Source organism: Spermophilus citellus (genome assembly GCF_964194105.1).
Source record: "Spermophilus citellus genome assembly, chromosome: 7".
Taxonomy (NCBI): domain Eukaryota; kingdom Metazoa; phylum Chordata; class Mammalia; order Rodentia; family Sciuridae; genus Spermophilus; species Spermophilus citellus.
In genome coordinates this window covers 68167127-68185530 of record NC_138188.1, presented here as the reverse complement: position 1 = coordinate 68185530, position 18404 = coordinate 68167127, and the positions used below count along the sequence as shown (strand labels likewise).

General features: G+C 36.0%; 1 protein-coding gene across 1 annotated transcript in view; it reads left to right on the top strand.

Moving 5' to 3' along the window:
• The window catches only part of SPATA16 (spermatogenesis associated 16), a gene marked incomplete at both ends in the record, with an annotated part of 242557 nt that extends 224435 nt beyond the window's left edge, over positions 1-18122 (top strand). Inside the window, one exon of the mRNA XM_081302727.1 lies at positions 18000-18122. Coding sequence (XP_081158853.1) covers positions 18000-18122 — 123 coding nt within the window. The remainder of the gene's footprint in view (positions 1-17999) is intronic.
• Between the last annotated feature and the right edge of the window lie 282 nt (positions 18123-18404).

Genomic DNA, 18404 nt, shown 5'->3' with positions numbered 1-18404 from the left:
CCTGAACTCCAGCACCCACAACTCTTGCCTAAATCGTACTGATTTTATGTCTCCCCTCAGTAGACACATCATGTTTAGTTTTGCTTTGACAATTCATCATTTTTCTTCTTCCTGCAACTTCAGGACTTCAAGAAAACAGAAGTCTAATCAGTTACTCAACAAATTATCAAGCTGTCGTCCTGTCTAAAGCTTATTGTTGCTCTGAAGGTCACTCTTCAGCGAGTTATCTGCATTAGCATTCTGGGGTGCTTCAGGCTTCCAAGGAAAACACAGTTCTATGGTACATATGGACCATAACTTCACCCCAAGTTTTACCATAACAACACAGAAGATCTTAAGGCTGGTATTGGAACAAAGCATCATTTACTTCCTGCCTGACCCATTTACAAGCTAATATAGGGAAGTGACTAAGCAGAAATGGGAAGTGCTCATATTATTTCAAATCTGAAAGTGTTTTATCTTTGCAAAGGTTTTTCAGAATGCATCTTTTAAAAGTTGAGTGTAATATTGATTGGGGAACATAGGAGAAGAACATATATCTCAATTGTATTTTTGGACTGAAGAGGAAGTTTGCAGTTCATTCTACAAGTTGCTTCCTTTAAATTACTAAAAGTGTCTTCTTCGCTTGGTAGCCTAGCATTTTATTGCATATACTTTATACAGTTATGCAATTCTTCATAATTCTTGAAAATAACAGAACAACAGCTTATACCACTTCGTGGCTAAATGAACCATAGGACATCTTCCATTCTGTATTGAAAGTGGAATTAATACGGAGTTCACAGCAATTGACTTGTAGTTTATTCAGTCATTTGCAATATACTCATTACAACTTCCCTATTTTGGAGAAGGACAAAAATAAAAGTAACTTTATATGCAATTATATGGGAAAGTATGGGTCATTTGTCTTTCTATGACTTTCTTAAAATATGCATTTGGAGACGAAGACAAGATACACAAATTCTCTAAACACAAATAAACCCATATCTCTTAGCATTATCAAAACTGTATGAAACTTACATGTACTCTAATTAAATGGCTTTTTGTTGGAGAAAAGACTAGAGAAACATGAGATGTCTGGTGAAAAGACAACTATGCACATACTTTGGAGAGATCCTAGCCAGAGATAGAGTGAAGTGAGGCCCATCTGCATTAAAAGGAATTCATGATATTTTTGCTTCTTTTGACATTTGCTGGATATAACCCTGCCACATCAGTATTAGAAAAATACAACTAAACCATAAAGTTTAAATGTGATCTTGAATCTCAAAACAAAATGCCCAAAATGTCCAAATTTCAATCAGAGATCACTCATCAAGACAAGAACTAGGAAGACTCAAGTCGAATAAAGAAGACCATCAATAGATGCTAAGACAGAAATATGAGAAATGTTAGAATTATCTGACAAATATTTTAAAACAACCATCACAAAAATAACCAATCATAAACATACCTCAATGAAAAAATAGTTTCAGCAAGTAAATAAAATCTCATCAAAAGTAGAAGCTATAAATTAGAAACAAATCAAAAATTTAGAACTGAAAAATAACTAAACAAAATTGGGTGGGATCAACAGCAGAATGAAGGGAACAGAGGGACAAATCAGTGAAATGAGAATAGGACAATGGAAATTATCAAATATGAACAATAAGGAAAAAATAGACAAGGAGAAAACTGAACAGAACCTCTGGGACCTGGGAGTTAGAGAAGCAAAGAGAACTTTCCAAATTTCCAAAAGACATACAACTATAGATTCAAGAGGTTGAATTAACTCTAAAAAAAAGACAAAACCTAAAGAAATTTACACATAAAGAAATTTACAGAGAACATATCAGAATCAAACTTCTGGAAACAAAAGACAAAAACTCTTGAAAGCAACAAAAGAGAGATGTGCACCACCTAATAAGGAAAACAATTCAAATAACAGTGGCTTTTTCATAAGAAAATATGGAGGCCAAAAGCAAGTGGCTCAATATTTTTCAAGTATTAAAAGAAAATAATTTTTAACACAGAGTGTTATACCCAATGAAGATATATTTCAGGAATAAAAAAGAAATCAAGGCATTCTTAGATAAAACCTAAAAGAATTTGTCAATAGCAGAGCTACCCTAAAAATAATGACTAAAGTAAGTTCTCTAAGTGGAAAAGAGACAATGAAAGAAAGATCTCAAAATAAAAGACTGAAAGAATACAACAAGCAAACTGTGAGTATAAATAATAAACTTTCTTTTTGCTCTTCATGGTATCTGATGATGGAAGCAAAAATACTAACATTGTATAATGTGGTTCTAAATGTATATACAGGAAACAAGATAAGAATACTGTAAACTGGGAAGAATGAAGAGATTTGAAAAGTATTGATTTTGAACTTCAGTCACACAAATGAACACACACACACAATATATATATATATAATACCTGGAGCAACTACATAAAAAGCAATACAAAAAGATATACACAAAGTGTAATTCTAAAAAATGTATAAGTACTCATGAGTAAGACAAAAAATAAAATATAGACTAAGCTCCAACATACCAATAATTACATTAAATTTAAATGGCCTAAACACAGCAATTAAAAGGCAGAAATTGGCACAGTTGATTTCAAAATATGACCCAACTACATGTTAGCTACAAACTTAGTTCAAATGTAATAGCACAGGCAAGTTTGAAGTCAAAGGACAGAAAAAGATAGACCATGTAAACATTAATAAAAGAAAAGAAGTGATGACTGATAGTAGACAAAGTAGATCTCCAAACAAAGAAAATTACCAGAGACAGGAAGGGATATTCTATAATAATAAAAGGATCAATCCAAAAAAAAAAAGATATAGCAATTCTAAATGTGTGTGCACAAACAATAGGACATGAAAATATATAAGGCAAAAGTTGATAGGATTAAAGGAAATAATAGACATGTCCACAATTTCAGTTGGAGATTGTAGACATATTGATGGAACAATTAATAGAACAAATGTAAAATATAAAATCATCAAGGAAACAGAATAACTCAATTATACCACAAACAGGACCATTGGCCAACACCATCTAACCGACATTTATAGAAAAATTCATCCATAAAGAGCAGAATATACATTCTTTTTAAATGTCCATGTAACATGTAACAAATAGACTCTATCCTAAATCATAAATGACCTTAAGAATTTTTTCCAAAACTGAACTAATAAAGAACATATTCTTCAACACAATGAATACAAACTTAAAAGTCAATAACAGAAAAATAATAGGAACTTCTCCAAAGGCTTGAATAATAGTTCATGGATCAAAAGAGAGACTCAAGAAAATTGGAAAAAAAAATACACTGAACACAACATATCAAAATGTGTGGTACATAGCTACAACATCACTAAGAATTTTATATCACCAAATGTATGCATTATAAGAGAAAAATCTCAAATCAGTAATTTGAAGCCCTATCTCCAAAACCTATAAACAGAAAAGGAAAATAAATACAAAGCATGCAGAAAGAAAAATCTATAATAAAGACTAGAAATCAATGAAATTGAAAACAGAAAAAAGAAAAATCAATGTAACAAAAAGCTGACTCTTTAAATAGATCAACAAAGTTTAAGTCATCTGGCAAGACTGATAAAGAAAAAGAAGACACAAATCACCATTATCAGTAATAAAATGGAGGGCTGAGGTTGTGGCTCAGTGGTAGAGCACTTGCCTAGCATGCATGAGGCACTGGGTTCCATCCCCAGGACCACATTAAAAAACTAAACAAAATAAAGGTATTGTGTCCATCTACAACTAAAAATATTTTTTAAATAATAATAATAAAATTCTGCAGCCATTAAAAGGATAGGGGAATGCTCTAAGCATTTCTACCTATAAAATACAACAACTTAGATTAAATGTACCAGTTCCTTAAAAAAATGTAAACTACCATAACTTATCCAATATAAAATAATCTGAATAACCCTATAACTATTTATAATTATAAACTCCCCAAAGGGAAATCTTTGAGCTTACCTGATTTCACTGGATAATACTACTATTTAAAGAGTTAACCCTAATTCCACATAATTTTCTTTTTTTTAACCAGTTTGGCAAGTTATCTACATAATTTATTTTATTTATTTATATTATTTAATTTACTTATTTATATTATTTAATTTATTTTAAAGACTACAAAATGCTTCCCAATTTATATTATAAAACTAGTATTATTCTGTTACCAAATCAGACCAAAACAGTACCAAAAAAGACAAACCAGTATGTATTGTGAATATAGATTTAAAAATCCTTAAGTTATTAGCAATTAGAATTCAGCAATATATAAAAATAATTTTGTGCTATAACGAAGTGGGGATTATTCCATAGGTGCAAGGATGTTCAAGTATTTAAAAATCAATGTATTCTACTATATTAACAAGCTATGGACAGAAAATCAACTGAGCACATCAAGTAAAAGAATGTTTGTTTTCCCTTTAGGATCAGGATCAAGTCAAGGATGTCAGTTCTCACCAGCCTTATTCAGCACAGTGCTGGAAATTCTAGGCACTGCAATAAGGCAATAAAAAATAATTATAATATATTTGTTCAGAAATGAACAAATAAAACAAAAAGCCCAAAGAGCCATGATCTAACTCACAGAAATTAATTCAAAATAGGCCATAGACTTAAATGTAAAACTTTTAGCAGAAAACCAGGAGAAAATCTTTGTAGATGACATAATTGTCTCATAGAAAATCCCACAGGATATACAAGACTCAGTGACTTTGAGATAAAAGTTCAAAATTCCATGGTATTTCTATGTACTAGCCGGGATTATGGACACTGGAACTTAAGATAGAGTACCATTTACAATTGTTCAAGAAGGCAATCAGCGGCCACCATCTTGGAGAGCTGAAGTATCCACCGCCACTCTCCGACAGATTGCAACAACAAAACAGGTGTGTGTCACTCAGCTCAGCCCCCATACATACAGGGATTTCGCATAAAATCTCTCCTATCCTTTCCGGGGGAGGGAGTATCACAGTGAACCTGCATAAAGACTAAGGGGAAAATAGAGGCACCTGACCTTCAACCCCCCCTCCCATCAGCAGCCAAAACAAAACCTGTCTAGCCAGCGCTGGGGGAGGGGCAAGCAGAAAAAATCAAAACCATAGAGTGCCGGGGATCCCAAAAGCCAACTGTGTGACCCCGGAGATCCAGGCTGTCTGATTCGCGCGGCCTGCCCCGCGGCTACAGAAGGCGTGGCGCTGCAGAGAAGGGATTAACTAGCAAGCAGGGAGATAAGTGGCTGCGACACAGTGGAATCCCGACAGCCAAGCCCGCACTGACCCCCGGGCTGAGTTCGGGATTTCAGACGGGGAAGGAAGCGGTACAGTTCTATCCCCCACAAGGGAAACAAAACAACAGAGTGCCGGGGTTCCCAATAGCCACCCTCCACACCCAACAAACGGCAGGCCCAGAGTACAGTTTGAACTGCCAAGGACCATCACTCAGGGGAAATCTGGTCTAGCAGGAGAAACCAAGACTAGCAGGAGAAACCAGGGGACTAGAGGCAAGGCCCTCGCGACTGGGCGGCTGTAAACTGCAGACCCGCCGGTGACAGTTCACCCACTACCCGCGTAACTGGGCAGTAGGAGAACGCCCGCCCGCTGGCGACTGATCACCTGCCCGCGGCCTGTGATACTGGGCGGCTGGAGACTGCCTGCCTGCCGCGACCGGGAGCTGAAACCAAACAGAGACAGTCCAGTCACACCCCCCCATTAGGACACCCCGGCAAGGAGACTGGGGCCCATCATAGCAGAGTAGTGTCATCATTGGAGCTCGGACGTCGGAATTCCTTCCCAGCGGAATCCACGTTAGCAGGCATAGTTTAACAACACAAAGGAGAGACATCAGAGTAATACAGGAACAAAACAAATCTATAGAAGAGAGCAGAAACACGGCAATCAAATAGAGCTGGAAAGTAACGTGGACAACATGAGAAAACAAGGGAAAAAAGGATTACAAACAATGCAAGACAACTCAATTCTACAGGAAGACATAGAAACATCAGAAACAGGTATAGGGAAAGAATTCAAGGCATACCTAACTCGAATGGAAAGGAATATTAGAGAAGACATGAGACAGCAAGTCCAAGCAATAAAAGTATATTTTGAAAATGAATTAAACAAACAAATTCAAATGGCAAAGAACGAGCTCTACCAGGAGATAGAGATCTTAAAAACAAACAATAATCCTAGAATTGCAGAAAACCAGCTCTGCAAAGCATTTTGAGCAAAACACTACAAGAAGAGGAATTGAAAAATAGTGCCCAAAACTAACAGCAGGAGGTATCTCAGTAAAGGGGGAGGAAAGTAACCAAAAAGTAAAACTAGCCAAACTAAAATAAATAAATAAAGAAGCATGACTGGAAGTACAAATCATATCTCAATTGTAACCTTAAATGTTAATGGCCTAAACTCACCAATCAAGAGACATAAGCTAGTAACCTGGATCAAAAAAACAAATCCAACAATGTGCTGCCTTCAGGAGACTCATATGATAGGAAAAGACATACACAGGCTGAAGGTAAAAGGTTGGGAAAAATCATACCACTCACATGGCCCTCGGAAGCAAGCAGGAGTGGCCATACTCATATCGAATAAAATCAACTTCAAACCTAAGTTAATCAAGAAGGATAAAGAAGGACACTATATACTGTTAAAAGGAACCATCCACCAACAAGACATAACAATCATCAATTTGTATGCACCAAACAATGGAGCTGCAACGTTCATAAAACAAACTCTCCTCAAGTTCAAGAGTCAAATAGACCACAACATAATAATTATGGGTGACTTCAACACACCGCTCTCGCCATTAGACAGATCCTCTAGACAAAAACTGAATAAAGAAACTATAGAACTCAACAGCACAATCAATAACCTAGACTTAACCGACATATATAGAATATATCAACCATCATCAAGTGGATACACGTTCTTCTCAGCAGCACATGGATCCTACTCAAAGATAGACCATATATTATGCCATAAGGCAACTCTTAGTAAATATAAAAGCGTGGAGATAATACCACGCACCATATCTGATCATAATGGAATGAAATTGGAAATCAATGATAAAAGAAGGAAGGAAAAATCCTACATCACATGGAAAATGAACAATATGTTATTGAATGATCAATGGGTTATAGAAGACATAAAGGAGGAGATGAAAAAATTCTTAGAGTCAAATGATAATACAGACACAACATACCGGAATCTATGGGACACAGTGAAAGCAGTTTTAAGAGGGAAATTCATTTCTTGGAGTTCTTACCTCAAAAAAAGAAAAAACCAACAAATAAATGAACTCACACAACACCTCAAAAACCTAGAAAAGGAAGAGCAAAACAACAGCAAATGTAGTAGAAGACAAGAAATAATTAAAATTAGAGCAGAAATCAACGAACTTGAAACAAAAGAAACCATTGAAAAAATTGATAAAACTAAAAGTTGGTTCTTTGAAAAAATAAATAAGATAGACAAGCCCTTAGCCATGCTAACGAAAAGAAGGAGAGAGAACTCAAATTACTAACATACGGGATGAAAAAGGCGATATCACAACAGGCACTACAGAAATACAGAAGATAATTAGAAAGTATTTTGAAACCCTATATTCCAATAAAATAGAAGATAGTGAAGATATCGATAAATTTCTTAAGGCATATGATTTGCCCAGATTGAGACAGGAAGACACACACAGTTTAAACAAACCAATAACAAAGGAAGAAATAGAAGAATCCATCAAAAGACTACCAACCAAGAAAAGCCCTGGACCGGATGGGTATACAGCGGAGTTCTACAAAACCTTCAAAGAAGAATTAATACCAATACTTTTCAAGCTATTTCAAGAAATAGAAAAAGAAGGAGCTCTTCCAAATTCATTCTATGAGGCCAACATCACTTTGATCCCAAAACCAGACAAAGATACTTCAAAGAAAGAAAAGTACAGACCGATATCTCTAATGAACTTGGATGCAAAAATCCTCAATAAAATTCTGGCGAATCGAATACAAAAACATATCAGAAAACTTGTGCACCATGATCAAGTAGGATTCATTCCTGGGATGCAAGGCTGGTTCAATATACGGAAATCAATAAATGCTATTCACCACATCAATAGACTTAAAGACAAGAACCATATGATCATCTCGATGGATGCAGAAAAAGCATTTGACAAAGTACAGCATCCCTTTATGTTCAAAACACTAGAAAAACTAGGGATAACAGGACCTTACCTCAACATTGTAAAAGCTATATATGCTAAACCTCAGGCTAGCATCATCCTAAACGGAGAAAAACTGAAGGCATTCCCTCTAAAATCTGGAACAAGACAGGGATGCCCTCTATCACCACTTCTATTCAATTTAGTTCTCGAAGTACTAGCCAGAGCAATTAGACAGACAAAAGAAATTAAAGGCATAAAAATAGGAAAAGAAGAAATTAAATTATCGCTATTTGCGGATGACATGATAATGTACTTAACAGACCCAAAAGAGTCTACAAAGAAGCTGCTAGAGTTAATAAATGAATTCAGCAAAGTGGCAGGTTATAAAATCAACACGCATAAATCAAAGGCATTCCTGTATATCAGCAACAAAACCTCTGAAATGGAAATAAGGAAAACCACTCCATTCACAATATCCTCAAAGAAAATAAGATACTTGGGAATCAACCTAACAAAAGAGGTGAAAGATTTATACAATGAAAACTACAGAACCCTAAAGAGAGAGATAGAAAAAGATCTCAGAAGATGGAAAAATGTACCCTGTTCATGGATAGGCAGAACTAACATCATCAAAATGGCGATATTACCCAAAGTTCTCTACAGGTTTAATGCGATGCCAATCAAAATCCCAACAGCATTTCTTGTAGAAATAGACAAAGCAATCATGAAATTCATATGGAAAAACAAAAGACCCAGAAGAGCAAAAGCAATTCTAAGCAGGAAGTGTGAAGCTGGAGGTATAGCGATACCAGAGGTCAAACTGTACTACAAAGCAATAGTAACAAAAACAGCATGGTACTGGTACCAAAACAGGCAGGTGGACCAATGGTACAGAATAGAGGACACAGAGACTAATCCACAAAGCTACAACTATCTTATATTTGATAAAGGGGCTAAAAGCATGCAATGGAGGAAGGATAGCATCGTCAACAAATGGTGCTGGGAAAATTGGAAATCCAAATGCAACAAAATGAAATTGAATCCCTTTCTCTCGCCAGCCACAAAAATTAACTCAAAATGGATCAGGGAGCTAGATATCAAATCAGAGACACTGCGTCTGATAGAAGAAAAAGTTGGCTCCGATCTACATATTGTGGGGTCGGGCTCCAAATTCCTTAATAGGACACCCATAGCCCAAGAGTTAATAACAAGAATAAACAAATGGGACTTACTTAAACTAAAAAGTTTTTTCTCAGCAAGAGAAACAATAAAAGAGGTAAATAGAGAGCCTACATCCTGGGAACAAATTTTTACCCCCCACACCTCAGATAGAGCCCTAATATCCAGAATGTACAAAGAACTTAAAAAATTAAACAATAAGATAACAAATAACCCAATCAACAAATGGGCCAAGGACCTGAACAGACACTTCTCAGAGGAGGACATACAATCAATCAACAAGTACATGAAAAAATGCTCACCATCTCTAGCAATCATAGAAATGCAAATCAAAACCACCCTAAGATACCATCTCACTCCAGTAAGATTGGCAGCCATTATGAAGTCAAACAACAATAAGTGTTGGCGGGGATGTGGGGAAAAGGGTACACTTGTACACTGCTGGTGGGGCTGCAAAATGGTGAGGCCAATTTGGAAAGCAGTATGGAGATTTCTGGGAAAGCTGGGAATGGATCCACCATTTGACCCAGTTATCGCACTTCTCGGACTATTCCCTGAGGACCTTAAAAGAGCGCACTATAGGGATACGGCTGCATCAATGATTATAGCGGCACAATTCACAATAGCTAGACTGTGGAACCAACCTAGATGCCCCTCAATAGATGAATGGATAAAAAAATGTGGCATCTATATACAATGGAGTATTATGCAGCACTAAGAAATGACAAAATCATAGAATTTGCAGGGAAATGGATGGCATTAGAGCAGATTATGCTAAGCGAAGCTAGCCAAGCCCTAAAAAACAAATGCCAAATGTCTGCTTTGATATAAAGAGAGCAACCAAGAACAGAACAGGAAGGAAGAGCATGAGGAAAAGACTACAGTAAACAAAGACGAATGGGGGGAGAGAAACGGAGAGAGAAGGGAAAGCACATGGAAATAGTAGGAGACCTTCAATGATACATAAAATTATAAGAGGTCATGAGGGGCAAGGGGGAGGGAAAAAAAGGGAGAGAATTCAACAACAGCAGGGGAGGTAGAGAGGGAAGATGGGAGGGGAGGGGAGGGGAGGGGGGATAGTAGGGGATAGGAAAGGTAGCAGAATACAACAGTCACTAATATGGCATTATGTAAAAATGTGAATATGTAACAGATGTGATTCTGCAATCTGTATTTGGGGTGAAAATGGGAGTTCAAAACACAATTTGAGTCAAATGTATGAAAGATGATATATCATGAGCTATGTAATGCTTTAAATAATCAATAAAAAAATTTTAAAAAAAAACAATTGTTCAAAAAATTATTTAAAAATTTTCAAAATAAAATATTTTGGTGTGAATCTAACAAAGCATATGCAGGACTTGTATGCCAAAAATACACAAAACAGTGATGTAAGAAATTGGAACTCTAAACAAATGGAGAGAGAATTAGAAGATTTAGAAGACGTTGCATAGTATAGACATCAGTCTCTCATAATTGATATGGCGTTTTAACATAATTTCTATTAAAATTCTAGCAAGATGTTTCATAGGGACAGACAAGATTATGCTAACATTTATATAGAAAGGCAAAGGAAACAGACTAGCTAAAACACTTTGGGAAAGAATGAAGTGGGAGGAATCAGTCTACCCAATTTAAAGACGTTTTATATAGCTACAGTAATCAAGACTTTGTGGTATTGGTAGAGGGACAGACACATAGCTCAATGGAACAAAATAGAGAACCCAGAAATAAACTTATATAAATATCCTCAACTGCCTTTTTTTTATATAAAGGTACAAAAGCAATTCAATGGAGGAAAGAGAGCTTTTTCAACAAATGGTGGTGGAGCATATGGACATCCACGGGGGGAAAAAAAAAGGCCCAAAGAGCCATGATCTAACTCACAGAAATTAACTCAAAATAGGCCATAGACTTAAATGTAAAACTTTTAGAAGAAAACCAGGAGAAAATCTTTGTGGTCTTTTTCTTATTAATCAATTAGACTATCAAAATTAAAACCTTATGATCTGTGAAAGACTATTTAAAAGGATAAAAGGACAAGCACAGAATAAGACAAAAGATATGCAAACCACGTATCCTTCAAAGAACTAATATATAGAAAGAATAAAGAACTCTCAAAATTCCAATAGTGGCTGGGCATGATGGTGCGTGCCTGTAATCCCAGCGACTCCAGAGGATGAGACAGGAGGAATGGCCCTAAACAGCTTAGTGAGACCCTATCTTTAAGCATCCCTGGGTTCAATTCCTAGTACCAAATATAGATAGAGAAACAAACAAATAAGTTCAACAGTATAATAAAGTCAATCCAATTTGAAAATGAGCAAAGATATAAATATATATCACCAATGTGAATGTCTAGTAAATAAAAGATGTTCAACATCACTAGCTATTAGGGAAATAGAACTACAATGAGATGTTATTTTATATATATGTATATATGTGGCTAACATAAAAAATAGTGGCAACACCAAATGCTAATAAGAATGTAGAGAAATTGAATAATTCATGCATTGCTAATGGGAATGAAAATTGGTATAACCATAGTAACAGTAACTATATGACCACAGAATTGCTATCTTGTTTTAAATGGCATATTGTTTTGGTATGGTACATGCTTGTACCATACCAAAACAATATGGCAGTTTCTTTTAAAAAATAAATAAATATGCAACTCCCACATGATCCAAGAGCATGGGACATTTATGTTGGAGAAATGAAGACTTATATTCATACAAAAACCTGTACACAAATGTTCACATGAACTTAATCCATATTAACACAAACTTTAAATAATCTAGCTATCCTTTAAAGGGTGAATAGTATAACCATGGTACATGGTACATCCATACCATGTAATACTACTTGGCATTAAAAATAAACAAATTATTGATCTAATAACCTGAATAAATCTCCATAAATACTATTACATTACTATTAGTATATAACTATAGTTACATACTATCTGATTACATTTAGATAACCTTCATTTCTATAATTTTTGTCATTATAAAAAGGTTTTCTGTGAGAACTGATTTGTGGTTGCCAGGGTTAAATAAGATGCAGGCCAGGAGAAAAATGGGGTGTGCTATAAATTGGCAGCATGAGCCAGGTATGCTGGGGCAGACCTGGATCCAAGTTACTGGGGAGGCTGGAGCAGGATAGCAAGTTTGAGGCCAGTCTCAGCAATTTAGCAACACCTTGTCTCGAAATAAAAATAAATAAAGGGCTGTGGGGTGGAGCTCAATGTTGGTGTGCTTGCCTAACATGAACAAGACCCTAGATTCAATCTCCAAAACTACAACCCCCCCCCCCAAAAAAAGGCAACACGAAAAGAGTTTTGTGATTTTTGTGGTGATGGAACTGTTCTGTTTTGCTGTATAAACATCAATGCCTTGTCTGTGGTAGTCTTTTATAGTTTTGCCAGATGTTAGCATGGAGGGGTAGTGGGTAAACAGAACAAAGTTTCTTCCTGTATTGCTTCTTAGTGATGCATGTGAATCTACAATTATCATTATCCCAACATGAAAAGTTTAGTAATATATACTCAAACCTTCAGATAAACTATACCACTGAATGATGTTGAAAACATAATTTTATATATATATATGGTTTGTTATAACAAAATACCATAAGCCAAATGGCTTCTAAACAACAGAAATTTATTTCTCATGGTTCTGGAGACAGGGAAATCTAAGATCAAGGCACCAGCAGATTCATTGTCCAGTAAAGTCTAGTTTTCTAGTTTGCAGTTCATGTCATCTTACTGTTCTTTACATGGTATTTGTAATTAAGAGTTGATGATACAGGGCTGGGGGTATAGCTCAGTTCTAGAGTGCTTGCCTAGCATGTGCAGAATCCTAGGTTCAATCCTCAGAACAGCATAGGAAAAAAAAAAAGATGTTCAGGAATACAGTCTGGCATGGAGATTTTCGCATGTTTTATAATATCTCAAGAGTAGGTATCTCAGATTTTTATGTTGTACTCTTGTGAATAAAATCCTGAACAATACACCAAATCCACTAAATGATAAAAGAGAAATATAAGGGTTTGTCTGTTTGAATACTAGCCAAAATTAAAGGAAACTGACATATTATTAGTAGAAACAGCTCTGTTTCAGAAATTAAGTTTATTTTAGAAATTAATTTCAAGCCTATTTGAAAACAATTGTAATTCTAATAAGAATTACAATTCAAACCATTATGGATGCTAAATATGTAAAAGCATTTGGTCTGGAAATTAAATTGGAACAGAGCAAAGAGACTCATGTTATGAAATCCACTCTGGTGGAGTGAAATGTCTGTTTTGCAGAGAGGATTTTGGTCCAAACTGCTAATCATTGAAAACACATTCATATTCTGTAACCACCATGATAATCATATAAACTTGGCATTTATTCCTCAACCTTCTTTCTTCTTAAAAAAAAAAAAAGAAAAGAAAAAAAAGTCTTTCAAATCCTTATTTTTTAAATTAAAAATTTTTGAGCATCCAACTCCCAAGGGATGAACATGTGCAAGCAAACCCATTTGCACATTCTTAATCCTCTTTGATCCAGACTACATGGAATCTAATAGGAAGCCCTAAATTCAAAGCCAGCATCTTCCTTCTTGGTATAACTTACCCATGTGTTTAAATCTGAATTGCAGTTTTTCTAACTGCAGTAACTGAAACAAGTCCACTCTTGTTCCCAAGACCCACACTAAGCCTATATGTGCAAGGGGGCACCAACCAAGTAGCAACCTTCAAACAGTAGGAAAGGTGAACTTTTGAAAGCATCTAAAGTCATGTGTGAGGAGAAAGCTAGTACTCAGTTTCCTCTCACCCTCTCACCTTATGTCTTAAGTAGTTATATTCATTTGCTAGGCCTACCATATCAAAGTACCACAGACTGAGTGAGTTAAATGACAGAAATTTATTGTTTTACCATCCTGGTGTCTAAAATCAAAGCATCCATCCACAAGGTTGGTTCCTTCTGAGGGTTGTGAGGAAGAATCTGTCCCATGCGTCTCCCCTAGTTTGGTAGTTTGCTGGCAATCTTCATGGTCTGTTGGCTTGAAGAAGCTTCACCACAGTATCTGCCTACATTGTCACATGAGACTCTTCCTATGTGCTTATATGTCTCCAAATCACCACATTTTATACAGATTATCAGTCATTTTGCATTAGAATGACCCTAATGTAACTTGATTATCTATATTAAAACCCTATCTCCATATGAAATCATATTTTAAAGTACTAGGGGTTAAAATTTTAATGTATGAATTTAGAGTGTGACACAATCCACATTAATTTATATTCAAATCCATAGCAGTAATATTTGAATATAAATTAAAAGGACCCGAGAAACTAGTTGATGACAACGTCCTTACTGTTTAACATGAATTACAATCACTAGTCATACGACAGGTCAGAACCTGCCCTCCTACTGAGAACTTCAGTTTCCCTCAGTCAATAGACATCCCCAAATTCTCTATGGGTCAGATGGCCATATCACTGTAATGCCTAGTCTGCACTGGCACATACATACCTAAGAAAATGCCACCTGCCCATTTTGCAAATGGGAAAATTAGACCCAGGATGACCAAGTAGGCTATCTGATCCAGTTAAGCAAGTAGCTTATGTACCAAAAAGAGAGTCTAAAAAAGCTTCTGCTTCAAAACCCAGCTCATTTCCTCCCTTACATACTTACGTATTTCCTTGTATTTTATTTTCCTAAGGGCCTTACAGAAATTTCTATCATTTGCAATCTGTTCTTCTTAGTTATATGAATCTATTTTCTTTTAGCATTTTTCTTTCCTTGACTTAAAAAAAGAAAATAAAGAACCAGCTTTACTAAAAACATGCTGCAGCTCTCCTACACGTCAGTAAGCACAGAAGCTAAAATTGCCTTCCTTCACTGCACATAGTGTCATCCATCTAATGGTGTAATCTAGGGGAATAACCTCTGGTTTGACGATGCAAGTGCTCATCTTTAGGACTGGATGACTTAGATCTAATGTGAACACGAGTCCTGGGATTTTAAGATTGGGGGTATCCTTAGATATTACCCAGGCCATCTCTCTCTTAAACCAAATGGTGGTAAAAACTGAAGCTCAGAAAGGTCAAGGGTCTTTCCTGGCATCAAAGAGAAAGATTGTAATAAGTCAAGCCAAAAACAATTCTATGCTCCTGCTGAGTCCTCATGCAGGGACCTTTTTATCTCTGCCTATGTCAAGTATGTTATTCACCCCTTGCCTTAATAGTCTCAAAGCTAAGCAATAGTAATAGAATGGTGGGGTGTGAAGATCATGTCTACTTCATTTATAGGGGAGCCTCCTACATGCTGTATACCAAGCATCACTCTGATTGTGAGAAAACACGTGGGTTTCTGAATCTCTTCAAATCTATTTTTAGAGAGTAGGATTATTGATGATCAACCATATCTAAGGTTCTGGGACTAGTGGACAACATGGCTCTAGTTCCTGCCTTTGAAGTTTAAATCCAGGTGATAAGACAAATATGTAAATCATCATAAACAATTAAGTAAAAAACAATCACAATATGCAGAGATGAATGAGCTGCTATGGGAATACATTGCTGAGACACCCACTTTGCAGAAGATTATAAAGGAGAACTTCCCTGTAGCACTAGTGTTTAATCTGAACTCCAGTGGGTATGTAACGGTGTGCTGACAGGCATCTTCCATCAGAGGACATGGCATAAGGAGGATCAAAGGTACTCAGCTGAGAGATGTACCATATCGCTAAAGTAGAGGGAGCGAGGTTACAGTTCATAGGTTACACGAAACTAGTTCACCAGATCTGGACAGGCTATGTTAAGGGTTTAGGATTCCACTTACTGTATTTAAGCAAAGGAAAGACGTGATCACAGTTTTATTTTTAAGTGATCATCTCGGTATCATAATGAGATGGATTGAAAGGACAGCATGGAGGGAGACCAGGTGCGACTGTGCATGCAGCGTGTGCTCAAGATCCCCTGACTTAATTCAGTAGTACTCTTTATTCCAGTGACACATTTTGTCTTTTTTTAATGAAAGGAAACTCAGTCAAGACTACTCTTAACGAAAATAATGCAAAAAAAAAAAAAAAAAAAAGAGAGAGAGAGAGAGAGCAGCCACTTGATGGATAATTAAAAATAATTATTTTTCTGTCTCATTGAAGAAAGCTTTTTTGTTGTTGTTGCATTAGGATTGTAATTTCAAATTGTATTCAGGCTAATTGCAAACATCTAGTTGTAAAGAGTTTTGATTTAAATAATACATTCTCTGTGCAAATGACATGAGTGAGTCATCAACTCAACTAATCCAAGTAACGGCACAGTGTCATCCATTGTGTTTGTGTTCTTGTGCTCTGTGTTAATTTTTTCACTTATTAATTTGGTGAAAATTGGATAGTGTAAATGTATGGAACACATCAAATAATGTATTGATTTCCTGAGCGGATCCAAAAACATTCTGCCAAATTATTTTGATGATTCCTGTAATGATGAGGTATCATAAATGACCATGTGCTTTCAGAGAAATTTACCTGGTGTCATTTTTTAAAGGCTTTCAAAAAGGATCCTTTTCACATAAATAAGTTATCTTGTTTTCTTAAGGAGCCCAATAAGCAGTTTCTATAACCCAGTGTGATATAAGATCTAAGCATAACATACGGATGAGTGCTACCATTTATTATTCTCTTTTTGACAATTTGAATTATCTTTTGGATATTACTCTGAAAGATAAATCAAAACTGCTTAAAAGTGGAGCTCAAAATTGGAAAATTGAAGTTCTAAGTGCTTTCATCTTGAGTAGTAAGTGCTCTAAGCTTTGAGTTAACTTTATGACAATGGACTCTTTAGTGAGAGATGTTAAACTAATACAATATGCAGGTCTTGGGAGTCAAAGTTGAGTATGAATTTTTATATCTACCCAGTCAGATGAGAGCCCAATTCAGCATATATATAAACTTCTACGCTATAGTTCTTTCAGACAAACAGTATAATACATTCAACCAACTACCATTGAATAATTATGAATTTTTTTTTTTTTGGAGGAAAACCAATAGGTTTTTTTCTTTCAACGACTATTGTTTTGGATGTCATTATTTTACCTCATTCCTTGGGGTGTAGCATTTGTAAAGAAAATGCATTTTTCTCATTTTCCTTTTGACTTAAAAGCTCTTGCCAAAATAATGTAGAATATTCATTTTTTTTTTTTGTTCATCTTGGCCCATGGCCTTACAAGTGCTAGAGTTTCTGGTTTTGAAGGGGGTGGATTTGTTTGTTTTCTCTCTTATTTTTGATAAAGGCAGCACAGAAAGACTTACCATAAATTAACTTTTCCCCAGCCACTTCCTTTTGAAATCCCTGGTCTCACTGACTGTTAAAAACAGTGTGGTGATGATAATCCCATCACCACTCCACTCCATGAGACTGAATGATAAGGAAAAGCCATATATCCGCTGCATGTTCTCAAAGCAGGGGACCCTTAAATGGAAACAAGGAGGCACCTGCCCTAACCATTCCTGTCTGCCAGTTCTGTTTTCAACATGGACCTCTGTGTGTCCTTTAAGCATCCCACCATCTTCATAAACATACAAACCCAGGGGAACGACAACAAATCTTATTGTACCTGTTTATTTCTTCTAGATTGGACGAATTGAAGATTTTCTATACCAGTTAGAGGACAGTTTCTTAAAAACTAAAAAGCTGAGAACTGCTCGAAGGCAAAAAACAAAAATGAAACGACTTCAAACGGTGCAGCAAAGCTAGTCACTAAGGAGCAGGCCTCACCATCAGATGTCCCAGGGAAAGAGACCAGGGCGTCCACCCAGTCCGACTGTCCCCAAGGGCATGAGGTGCTCCATCCCTTGGCTCATGGCAAAGACATTCTATATTCATCGACCTCAGCTGGCATCAATAAATGTTCTTGGCAAGTTTGGCTTGACTCTTGTTCATATTTGTCTTGTTTAGTTAAATAGATTATAAAATAAACATTGCTGTCTTTTTTACCTACCTTTTATTTCAAAAGTGACTAAGGTATATCAGGTCTAC